The 12,819-nt window shown below is 51.1% G+C and overlaps 1 protein-coding gene across 3 annotated transcripts in view; it reads left to right on the top strand.

The window, feature by feature from the left end:
- Nucleotides 1-12,819, top strand: part of Gpr161 (G protein-coupled receptor 161) — a 43,277-nt gene that overhangs the window by 24,377 nt on the left and 6,081 nt on the right. For all 3 annotated transcript variants that reach the window (XM_021631047.2, XM_021631056.2, XM_060364603.1), the window contains exons 3-5: nucleotides 2,300-3,024; nucleotides 10,143-10,247; nucleotides 11,541-11,660. In XM_021631047.2, the coding sequence (XP_021486722.1) occupies nucleotides 2,300-3,024; nucleotides 10,143-10,247; nucleotides 11,541-11,660 (950 nt within the window). The remainder of the gene's footprint in view (nucleotides 1-2,299; nucleotides 3,025-10,142; nucleotides 10,248-11,540; nucleotides 11,661-12,819) is intronic.

Consider the following 12,819-nt stretch of genomic DNA (forward strand, 5'->3'; position numbering starts at 1 on the left):
AAGACAAGGGGCTCTCCCAAAGGTAGACAGGTGGTATCCTACCAAGAAGGATCGTATGACAGAGGAAAAGGAGCTTTGGAGGTTGTTGGCAGTAGAGAGAAATCAGATCTTATTGTCATTTTACTTTCTATTAAAAAAAAATGGGTTTCGAGCACCCATTCTTGGGTGCTGTGGAATGCAGACTGAGGCCACGCTGCTCAGGCGCAGATGAAAGTTGCCTCAGCAGCACCGTGTGCCCTCGGTTATAGTGTCAGCAGTCTGCAGGGGTGGCTCCAGGAAGATGCAAATTGCTCCCTTAAATCTGGACCAAGTTAAGTGAAGGTGGGAACGACGAATCCTCAGACATGCCACCAAAATGCATCATCAGCAGTGTACCTATGCCAGTGCTGCGGGTATTTGTTGGGTGCTCTAAAGACATGATCCTGGGGTGGTAAGCTCCAGGCATCATCGACACCCCAAACTGCTTTCCAGGATGATGACCTGCCAGCACAGACTCCACGATGCGTGCTGATGTTAGTGCAGAAGAGAAGCAGCTCCCACAGACAGCTTCCGAAGTCACTGCTGCTGATGGGCAGGGCAGTGAGTGGTTAGGGAGGGGTGGCATTTGAGTGGCATCCTAAGCAGCAAATAGGATGGCACAGGCATACAGGAGGTAGTGACATCCTTTCTGCTTAGGGACTAGGCTGCGGCGCTTGTTCTTTTGCTGAACAGTTATTGAGCACTCGTGCTGTGAATGGATAGCTGAATGAGGTGGGTAAATATCCCGTGAAATCACAAAGTTGTGTGATAACTTTGGAGTGTTCCGCTAAGGAAAAGGTGCCAGTGTGCTGCAGGTGCCGTGAGAACTCAGAAGAAGAGACAAGACAGAGCAAGGTAGAGGTGCCCAGGCTGTATGCCGAGGATGCAGCGGCTGACAGCTAGAAACCAGCTGATAGGGGTGGACACAGACAGATCCACCCCGGGAGAGCTTTAGCCCTCAAAGCAGCCTGGCCCCAAGGTCATTCATTGGAGGAGCTGTGAGTGGAAAAAGAACCACCTCATGATGATGGAGAGTTACTAAGACCTATTGTCCTGAAGAAATAGCTCATCACCCCCATTTAACACAAGATGGATTCACATGGCTTGATTAGAGCTTTATGACTAAACTGTGTTATTAAAAAAATAATAATTAAGGACTGGAGAGATGGCTTAGTGGTTAGAGTACTTGTTGCTCTAGCAGAGGACCCAGCAGTACCCACATGGCAGCTCACAAGAGTCTGTAACTCCAGTTCCAGGGGCTCTGAGTCCCTCTTCTGACCTCAGGCATCAGGCACACACATGGTGAACATACAGACATCTAGACAAAACACTCATGTACATAAAGTAAAATAATCTAAAACTGAAAAGGGAAAGAAAAGTTAGTGTCTTTAGAAATGTTAATGCCAGGTTAATGTTAATGCCATTTTTTAATTTTCAGGCGGTAGTGTAGATTAAAAACACAAGTTGACTAGACAAGTTACATCTCATGCTATGTATGAGGTGGAGGGAGACCAGGCAGGGTTGGGAAGGAGAGAAAAGAGGGAAAGGATCGAGTAATTAAAGATGCAGGAAGCTGGAAGTGAGGCTTCATTGCCTTTACTCTCAGCACTCAGGAGGCAGGGCCAGGTGGATCACTGTGAGTTCGAGGCCAGCCTGGCCTATAGAGCAAGTTCCAGGACAGTCAGGGCTACATAATAAAGAGACCCTGTCTAAAATGTACTTTTTAAAAGTAGTACTGAAAACAACAGCACTGGTTACGATTTCTACCGTCACATGTTACGTAACTGTCATGAGCCAGACATTTTGCCGTACTGTCAACATTTAGCTGAGCTGACCTTCGAGAGCCCTGTGAATCTGTTTTTCAGATGTGCCCAGTGACATGGAAGTAAACCCTTTCCTCCTCCAGTTGTTTTGGTTGGTCCCAGGTGGTTGTGAGCCAGACAACATAGCTTCTGGGACCCATGGTCCTGGTGTTTTTATCGTAGCAATAGAAAGCAGATTAGGCTAGTCCCTGGAGAGGACAGCCGAATTCCTAAATACAAGTGGGCTCCGATGTGCTGACCTTCACATAGGACCATGGGTCCTTGCTAGGGTCCAGCTGTGTGACACGGTGTCACCTGTTGCTTGACCGGGAAGGCCTGGCTGAAGGTGTCTCTCTTAGAAGCCTCCACAGCACAAGGGGTTAGTTGGGAGAAGTGTTAAGTGTCCCCACCCAAGAGGGGAGGGCACCCTGCTTCCTTGTTGCTTCCCTCTCACCTCCCTCATCATTTTTTTTTTCTAGCTATTACGCTGTCCTGTATCCGATGGTGTACCCCATGAAGATCACAGGGAACCGCGCCGTGATGGCCCTTGTCTACATCTGGCTTCACTCCCTCATTGGCTGCCTGCCCCCCCTGTTCGGCTGGTCGTCGGTGGAGTTTGATGAGTTCAAGTGGATGTGTGTGGCTGCGTGGCACCGGGAACCTGGCTACACCGTCTTCTGGCAGATCTGGTGTGCCCTGTTTCCCTTTCTCATCATGCTCGTGTGCTACGGGTTCATCTTCCGTGTGGCCAGGGTCAAGGCCCGCAAGGTCCACTGCGGCACGGTGGTCACCGTGGAGGAGGACGCCCAGAGGAGTGGGAGGAAGAACTCCAGCACCTCCACTTCCTCTTCAGGCAGCAGGAGGAATGCCTTTCAAGGCGTGGTCTACTCAGCTAACCAGTGCAAAGCCCTCATCACCATCCTGGTGGTCATCGGTGCCTTCGTGGTCACCTGGGGCCCCTACATGATTGTCATCACCTCAGAGGCGCTCTGGGGAAAGAACTGTGTCTCCCCAACCTTGGAGACGTGGGCCACATGGCTGTCCTTTACCAGTGCCATCTGCCACCCTCTGATCTACGGCCTCTGGAACAAAACTGTTCGCAAGGAGCTCCTGGGCATGTGCTTTGGGGACCGCTATTACCGGGAACCATTTGTGCAGCGGCAGAGGACCTCCAGGCTCTTCAGCATCTCCAACAGGATCACAGGTAATTAGGAAAAAGACACCCCCTGCAACGCCCCCAGGCACATGTCACCTGGGGTCAGTACAGCAGTTTCAGGGTGACTGTGACCTCCAGGCTCAAGGCACAGATGTCGTGTTGTGAAGGGCCACACCAGAGTGGCCACGGTGGCCCCCAGGCAGCTTTCCACTGCTTAGCTGCTGAAGGAACATGCTGAGGAGGAGGTCAGAGCAGGAGGAGCTCTTGCTACACAGCCCTGGAGAACAGGATTGGGGATGTTATGATTCAGAAAGCTGGGGCCTCATGGTCTGGAAGGGACAGACACTTCTTTATTAGAGAGGGAAGAATCCGAGCCTTGGGCCAGTCTTCCTTCACCCCTGGCAAACGCTTTCCCTCAGAGTCACCTCCCTTCCATGCTCCTTGCCAGGCTCAGTGGCTCACTTAACCTGTCCCTCCTCCCAAACGCTGTCACCTTCAGATTCCCCTCCCAGGTCAGTGGCCTCTTCTGATGATCCCTGGTAATCTGGTAATCTTTGGTGTGTGTGTATATGTGTGTGTGTTATTAATGCCAAACCACAGCTTTCCATCAAAGCATCATTGTCATATGCTCAGGGCTATTCTATCCCGGACATCCATACCACACACACACACACACACACACACACACACACACACACACACACGTGCGTGCGACCAAGGCCCCAGGGGTTTGCTCCAATCAGAGGTTAGATGTTGTTTTCAGCTTTTTCTTTTGATAAAATTTGAGGTTTCGAAGGGTTGGAAAAATAGTTCAGGGAGCTTCCCATAGTGTTATCAACTTTCATAACTGCAGGGCAAGACCAGCCCTAGCGCCCCACACGTGCCATACCTCAGCCCTGCCTGGGTACTTCTGCAGGGTTGGCAGGCTTGTGTGGAGTGCTCCCGAGTTGAGGCTGGTGCTCGGAAGGAGACCTGCAGGAGTGGTGGGGTCCTGTTGGCACAGCAGATTCGGGGCACACGTGTCAATGTACTTATTACTGGTTGAGTTGCCTCGACCTCTGGCTTCAGGTGTGGTCTATCAGCCTTCTCTGCTCCGTGCCATTTCCACTGTAATTAGCACGTGGGCCAGCAGAGATGCTTTGAGAAGCGAAACATCGTAGCTTTGCTTTATCCCCTATCCACTGATTCTGGCACGCGCGGGTGCATCTTGCTCACCGTGGCTGTGGTTATAGTGTTCTGACGTAAACACGGTTGGGATTTTAGAGCCACTTTGAGGAAGACCGTCACCCAGCCAAGCCATTGGAAGGAAGTTTCAAGTGCACCTCCATGAGCCGGTAGCTCTCACTTCTGGCCAGATGACTTAAAGAAATAGAGATCCCCCACCTTCACCCTCAAGAGGGCCAGAGACATGACCCCTGTTGCCTGTGTACTCCTAGGGCCAGAGAGGACAAGGTGCCCCATCCACGTGGCACTGACCCATATGCTGCTAACTGATTTACTCATGGACTAGTGGAGAGCTATTGGCGGATAGGGGAAGTCTGGTGATTTTTCTTTTGACCATGGGAAGAACTGTCTCTGTGTCCCTATTGGTCCAATGTGCCCAACCCTTGCTATTTACAAGCTCCTGTTCCCAAGTGTGACTTGTGAGCCAGAAGGTGTCTTCAGTGCTTGGCTCCATTTTGGTGAACCTGTTGACTCAGGTTTTATAATAACTTGTCTTCTTGGCAAAAATTAATGGAAGGAAAACACCGAGGGCAGAGAAGGATAGAGGAAAAGAGAGGCTTCTGAGTCTTGGCCAAGATTTACTATGTGAATTGTTTGTGATTGTCCTGGAAGGGACTCCCAGGCTGTGGGAGCCATCGGAAAACACCAGCTGTGGTCAGGTTGGCAGGCCCGAAGCTGTTGGTGGTCTGAGGCTCATTCAGGGAAAAGCAGCCTTGTGGGCTGATGGGTTCTGAATCCGCGGCTTCTCCAGGGCTGGGAGTGGACAGTGGCTATGGCTCCCCTCTGAGGGCCTGACTGTAGGGGATCAGTCAGCCACACTAATGCCTTAGATGCTGGGGAGCAAGAGCACACGGGCCTATCCCAGGTACACACTCTGGCTTTCCACTGCCTTCCTGATCGGGAGGGCAACCTGAGCCTCCACGCACAGCCCTGTGTCTTAGCCAGGCTCACCAAAACCTGCCTTTGCCCTCTGTGCACAGACGCAGCCATCTCCTAAACCCAGATAAGCCTGCCATTGACCTGTTTTCAAGCTTGCTTTCCGCCCTTGTGAGGGCAAGTGCCGTGGTATTCACAGGGGGTATAAAAGATGGCCAGCAAGTGGAGGTCCTACCGCGGTTTTGTATGTCTTCATTTGTGCAATGTATTTGACATCCAAGAAGTCCATAGGTGGAATTATCAGTGTTCCTGAGATATGCAAAGGCAGAAGGGGAATCCCACACATGCCCCTGGAACCTCCCAAGCACATGACAATGGTGACTTCATCCAGAGCCCAGTTCACCCATAATCACTGTATTTTAGTTTCCTTACCCTGTCCACCTCAAGCTAAAGATACATTCTCACGGATGCCAGCTGTCACTGAGCCACCAAGCCCTTTTGCTTGTGAGGCCTCTGTAGTAGATCTCCATGGTGGGTGGGCACAGTTCCTGCCCAGGGCACTTGGAGACTGCTGGGGAGTGCCACCTTCAGGTGGGTAGGGCAGCCATCGAGTAGAAACAGTTGCCTTAGTGCAAATGGTAAGTACTAAATTTCAGTTGGATGCTAAACTGTGATACAAACCTGAATCTGGTAGGGGGCTCCTGGCAGAGAGAGGAAAGGAAAGACTGCAGGATAAAAGGCAAGAAGAGCTGAAGAGAACCCCGGTGCCCCGGGGATGGAAATGCCCTGGGTCTGAGGGCAGAGCTCTTCAGTTATCTCCTGGGAAGGAGGGTCCCATCTGTCATTCAGGGGAAAGCACCCTTCTTGGGAGGTCTGGGTTAGGGTGGAGGGTAATGCTGGGGCCTTTGGGTTTTCCTCCTATCCTTTCTAAACCTCTCTCCTGGCGGCATGGTGAGGTCTTTTGATTCGTTCGATTCTTGCTGCACCTCAGAATCCCATCCCTCTTCTCGGCTTCTGCAATGCACAAGTGCCTTTCGCCCGGTGCATGTTCTTGGGGAGCAAACCTGGTGCCTGGGCCTGGCCTTCTGTGCATGTTCGTTGGAAGGGTTAGACGTGGCCTCTTCCCGTGGGCTACGGTGGTGTTCTGTGGCATCTCAGGGAAGTGCTTCCCAGCTGAGCCGCAGCGGTCTGGCTCAAACGATCCCTCTCACTAGAGGAGACCAAGACATGTGTTCCTGGCTCCTGCTGCAGCCTCAGGGATGGTGCCCAAGGGTACTGTGGCTGCCACCATCCCAGCTGGCAGGAGATGGCCCTGGGGGCTCCGCCCTGAGCATCGGGCCTGCTGTCGAACATAGGCCACGTTCCCAGGCCAATGTTCCAGAGGGGACAAGCAGGTTCAGGGGAGACCCTGGGGTCTTCTCTAGTTTCAGTCCTGTAACCAACCCCAAGCAAACTGAGAGCTGCTTATGAAAGAGGTTCTGAGAGAAGGTGGCTGTGTTGTGCATCGCTGTGGCCCACCATTCCCTCCTGGGCTCTCAGGAAGAGAGGGAAGAGTATATATAGAATGTCCTATCACCCTGCACTCTCAGAAATATCAGGGCGCAATTAAAGAGGACTCTTTCTCCCATCTTAGAGTATATTGCAGGAGAATGGAGACTGTCCTCTACCATAGGCCATGGTCTTAGTCCCATTTCTGCTACTGTATCCAAGTGCTGGAGACAAGGTGGTTGATAGTGAGCAGTGATTGACAGTTGGCTTAAGATTTAGGAAGGTTGGAAACAACCCTCCTCCCCAACTCCTCCCCCCTCCCCCCCAGTCAAGAGCACTTATGCTTATTCCTCTTACAGAGGACCCGAATTCAGTTCCCAGCATCTACACAGGGCTCACAACTTAACTCCAGTTCCAGGGAAGCTGATGCTGTCTTCTGGCTTTGTTAGGCTCAAACGTAGTGCACAAACATGTGAAATCAAAATAAATATTTTTAGTTAATTTTTTTTTTTTTTTTTTTTTTTTTTTTTTGAGACAGAGTTCTCTGTTTAGCCCTAGCTGTCCTGGAATTAACTCTTTAGACCAGGCTGGTCTTGAACTTACGGAGATCTGGCTGCCTCTGCCTCCTGAGTGCTGGGCTTAAAGGAGTGCACCAGCACCAAGAGCACCGCACTGTCATCTGATAGGCCTTTGTCTGTGCTATCCCATAATAGTAGGGAGTCAAGGGAGGGCAAACCCAGAGAGCAAGAGGGGCCCAAACTCACTATTAAACTAAGATCACTCTCCTCCTCCTTCCCCTCCTCTTCTTCATTTACTTGTTTTCATTTTGTGAATGTGAATATGAGTATTTTGCCTGCACATTTGTGTATATGCCACAGGCCTGCCTGGTATTGCCAGAGGATAGAAGAGGACATTAGATCCATTGGCACTGGGCTTACAGAAGGTTCTGAGACACTGAGTGTGCTGGGAACCAAACCTAGATTTTCTGCAAGAGTAGCAAGTGCTCTAACCGCCGGGGCACCCCTTTAGCCTTACAGCTATTCTTGAGGTAACTGACCCCTTCTGTGATAACATCAGCCCATCCATTAGGCCTCATCTTTCAACAGTGGGAAGTAAGTTCCAAGAAGAGGAATAAGAGACAGGGTTTCTCTATGTAGGCCTGGCTGTCCTGGAACTCCCTTTGTAGACCAGGATGGCCTTGAACTCACGAGAGCTCCCTGCCTCTGCCTCCCAAGTGCTGGGATTAAAGGCATGTGCCACCACCCGACTTCAGAGGAACTTTTAAAGGGCACATTCAACCATAGCAGCCATTAGATCTATTAGGCCTGTGTGTAATTTCTAAGAGATTTTTATCTTCATATTTTTTTCTAGTACCACCTTCCTTCCCCCCCAGCTCTTCTTCTTTTTTTTAAACACAAATAAAATTTCAATAATTTATTTATTTTTATTTTTGTGCATTGGTGTTTTGCCTGCATGCACGTCTGTGTAAAGGTGTAAGATCTTATGAGTTAGACAGTTGTGAGCTGCAGTGTGGGTGCCGGGAACTGAATCTGGGTCCTCTGGAAGAACAGTCAATGCTCTTAACCGATGAGCCATCTCTCCAGCCCCCACACTTGAAATTTTAAAAGAGACAAACAATAAATCTGGCACATCAGATAGAACAGCTAAGTGCTTATCGCACAAGCCTGAAGACCTGTGCTTGAATCCCTAGCACCTGCGTAGAAAGCAGGTGTGGTGGTGTGTGTCTGTAATCTCAGCATTAGGCAGGATCCCAGGGCTCACAGGCCTGCCAATCAAGCTCAACTCAGGGATCAGCATGCTCAGGGAAAGACCCTGGCTCAAAAACTAAGGTGGAGATTAAGAGAGAAAACCACTCGTGTCTATTTCTAGCCTCTACACACATGTACTCCCATGCACACACAAGCAAATTTCAAGCACTTTAGAAGAACTTGATCAGCTAGTATTAAACCGATGCAAGAACTCAGGTTCAAGTCAGTGTAGTTTAGATAGTGAGATCCTGTAAAAACACCCACCTGTAAGTAAACGAGAAGAGTTATTTGTGTGTGCTCCATGCAGGGAGTTTATAAAGTAAGATGGTGTTCTGACCTGTATAGAAACATGGGCTTGTGTCTTGAAGCCTTAATCCTCGGACGATGGATCCAATCATTGCAAATGACTGGATTCTTAAGCCTCTGACCTAATCAACGTATTAGTCCCTGAGGCTTAAAAATCTAGTGGCATTACCCGAGAGGCCGGATCTCATTGGAGAAAACAGGTTACTGGGTTATGCTCTGGAAAGCTCTCTCATCCCTGACACTTCCTGTGTCTCTGCTTCCCAGGCACTGTGAGGTGAGCGGCCCCACTCTTGAGTAACTCACATGCTTCTCAGCATAACGTTCTGCCTTAGCACAGCCCCAAAGCAACAAAGCCATCTAACTGTAGACTAAAGCCTCTGAGACTATGAGCGTCAGTAAAGCAAGGAAAGTGGACCCTAAGACCGGCAGACAGGGGCAGAAACAATCACGCAGAGAGCCCCCAGCTCTTCTTAATGGACTTAGCTTTTGAACTTTACTATGTACCCAATTAACATTTTTAAAGGTCTCTTTGTTGTCTCCTCCTCTTAGATCTCTCTCTCTCTATCTATCTCTCTCGTCTGTCACTCTAGGGACTTTTCTTTAGCTGTGCAGCAGTCCCTGCCATCCCTTCAGCTTTAGTAATAAAACACTGGGAAGGCCCCACGGCCCCACAGGCTTCCTTGTTGTGGGGTGGTCCGGCCGAGCCATCCCACAGGGTCCCTGCTCTTAACACCTGCACATCTTTTCTGGCTGGTTTTCCCGAAAACAAAACAAAACAAAACAAAACCAAAACCAAAACATTGAGAACTCTGCAGCCTCTCAATGCTTCCCCAGGTTCCCCAAGTCCTTCTGCTCCTGGGGTCTCAGTGCCACAGCCCCGTTTCACTCCCTCTGCTCTTCAGACACGGGGAGGGGGTGGTGGTGGTGGTGGTGCCGAGGCTGATGTGGGAAGAGCAGCGGCGTGGTCCAGCTGCTCTGAGATCATCTGTGGCGCCCAGCAGTCTCCTGAGCCTGCAGCTCCCAAGCCTTAGTGGCTGTAGGTGAGAAGGAGGCCCTTTCCAGACCTCCTCACCAACCTCCATTCCCTTTTCTGGAGTCACACGGTTCTCTTCTCCAGGTCATTCTTTCCTTCTATCTTCATCCATCTGCCTTGTCGCTTCTCCAAACTCTTTAACTCTTCAAGTAGAATTCAGGGGGGTTAAGACCTCCCATGACTGCTCACCAGAAATCTCCTTTCCACCTGTCTTGGTGTCTGATGAGGTCGGGAAGGTTCCCTGTGGGGAGAAGGAATGGGAAAGGAATAAGGGTCAAAATCGGGGGTGGGGGGGAAGCAGTTGTGGCTTGTTGTTCTCCAGTGGGTCAGAAGTGAGTTTTGCAAGGGACAGCACTCAGAAAGGAGCTGGTGTCCAGTGGCCGGAAACTGGAGAGTCAGCTGCCCAGCAGAGAGCTGGTGCCCACCCAACAGCCTGCGGTCATTCCACCAATGCTGACTTTGCCTTGCAGACTTGGGCCTGTCCCCGCACCTCACGGCGCTCATGGCAGGCGGACAGCCCCTGGGACACAGCAGCAGCACCGGGGACACTGGTTTCAGCTACTCTCAGGATTCAGGTATGGTTTCTACCCGGAAAACCTCCGGCTTGTGCAAATTTGCTGCATTAACTGCGTGGAATTAAAAGTGTCGAAAGAGCATGGAGGAGGGCTAGGATTCAGGAGCTGGGTTCCTCATGATGGCTGGTTCGGCTTTTCTGTGCCTCGAGGCCTTCTCCTTCATTAAACGCTCCTCTCGGTTCCTTCTCTCCCCACCGCATGGTGTGATGTGGAGGTTGAAGGTACACAAAAACCTTTGAGAAGTTAAGATCTGAAAAACTTATGCTTTCTCACTAATTATGCTATAATTGGCTGGTCAGTCCTTGGAGTCGTCTCTGGCTCCTTCCTGGAGTCGGCATCATGGTGTTAGGGCTTGCGGGGACTCAGGGTGGCTGGATCCCATGTTTGCTGAGTGGCCTGGGTGGGGGAATTTGGCCAGAGACCAGAAGCATCTCTTCACCTAGTTCACAGACTTATGTTGGAGAACTGAGGCACCTGGCCACATTTGGAGTTGGTGCTTGTTGATGCTCTGGGCCGTTAAGGGAATGGTACCAGATCCCCAGACAAGCAGCAAGGGCTCCAGTGAACTCCAAGCTCCTCTATTGCCACACCCCTGGGAGCTTTGGTCTTTTTGGGTGTAAGCCTTTAAGAACTTCGCCCTCTCTCCAGCTCCCGCTGGGAGATTTTGAAAAGTTATCTCTGGGGCTGGAGAAATAGCCGTTAGTGAAGTCAGAACCTGGGCCTGGCTCCAGCCACGGCAGGGCCCGGTGAGTGACTGTCAGTGGCTGGAGCTCTCCTGCCTGAGAGTGGGGAGACAGCCTGGGGAGTGATGCAGGCCAGCCTGTTCCTCCAACCACAGAAGAGGGGCGCAGGTCAAGGGAGCCTCATGACCTGTGGTTCTCGAGACAACACATGATGTGCGGCCTCTGGGCTACTAGATGAGGGGGCATCTTCAGGGAAGACCGAACTTTTTTCTGACTGATGGCCTCATCTAGGTGCCAGGCACAAGGCCTACCCCTGTCCCACCAATGGTTCCAGAGCATAGTGCCCTAAGGTGACAGGACACAAGCCAAGGTGGAGGAGGGGCCTCCTCAGCTGACTTGGGTGTTGTTCCTCAGGTGCTGTCCACCGGTGGTTAGACCATTTATTTGGTCTCCCTCTACTGTCTGTGAACTCCTGGGTGACACACAGGCTGTCTGTCAGGAGCTGCTTCAGGACAGTCCGCTGGGGGCCAGGGTCACTGGCGCTTAGACAGATGGGGGGAAGAAGCCTTGGGGTCTGTAGTAGCTTGTGTGCACCATCTGTCTGCCTTAGGGACGGACGTGATGCTGCTGGAAGATGGCGCTTCTGACGACAACCCTCCCTCGCACTGCACTTGCCCACCCAAGAGAAGGAGCTCTGTCACATTTGAAGATGAAGTGGAACAGATCAAAGGTTGGTTCATGGGAGTGAACAGTAAAACACATGGGCAAGGAAGGGATCGTAGCCAGACCCTTAGCACAGAACCTGCCAAGGCTTCCTCACCTCTGCCTCTTTCTGATTACTGCAGCCTATGGTGACACCCGAGTCTTGAATTCCAAGGCATCTGAATCAGAGCAAGCAGCGTCGAAGGTGGAGTGAATACAGATACATACACACAGACACACAGACACACAGACACACACAGAGACAGAAACACATAGACACACACAGACATACATACACACAGACACACACAGAGACAGACATATATAGACACACAGACACAGAGACATACACACACACAGACACAGAGACAGACATACACAGACACACAGACACAGAGACATACACACACAGACACAGAGACAGACATACACAGACACACACAAACACAAACACACATACAGACATACACACACACAAACACACAGATAGAAAGTCATATCCAGGCGAGACACACACACACACACACACACACACACACACACACACACGCACGCACACAGAGAACACTCAGGAAATTTTTATTTCCCTCAGGAAGTAAGTAACCTGACAGGATAAGCTAGCTCCGAGCCCTCCACAGTAGCCGCTCTGCTCTGTGGATGATGGGCAGTCATAAATGTGAAGTAGCCCGTCTGAGCCTGTTTCCTCGGCCCTCATCAAGCGGAGGCCAGGCTGCCGTCCTGATGAGTGGAGCGGAAACCCTCGGGGCCCGAGCCCGTCGCCTGGCTTTCCTGCTCCACCTGTGAACATGGAGCGGCCTGGTGGCTTTGGGACTTGGGCTTAGTTTCCATTCCAGACCAGCCCAGTGGACAAGTGACAGAGGAGCCACTTAGATTGCCCTGGGGCATAGGAATCTCTTTTCTCTTGAATGTCACCCAGTGAGTGTAGTCACTGGCATTAGGGAGCCACAGCGTCTGCTGGAGCCCGGGGCTTTAAGGTGTGAATACTGAGTATGAAAATAAATATGGGCCCATTACCTATCCCTTTCCACCCCACCCCAATCCCATCCAAAGTGAGCGGAAAGGTGGTAGCGGAGCTCAGAGAGGGCAAGATTTCTAAGCAGCTACTCTGGCAAGGCAGATTCGGCAGCGGAGCTAGCCAGCAGCCTTCAGCGGTTACCCTGCCGCAG

The sequence above is a fragment of the Meriones unguiculatus genome, chromosome 11 (genome assembly GCF_030254825.1).
Source record: "Meriones unguiculatus strain TT.TT164.6M chromosome 11, Bangor_MerUng_6.1, whole genome shotgun sequence".
Classification (NCBI taxonomy): Eukaryota; Metazoa; Chordata; class Mammalia; order Rodentia; family Muridae; genus Meriones; species Meriones unguiculatus.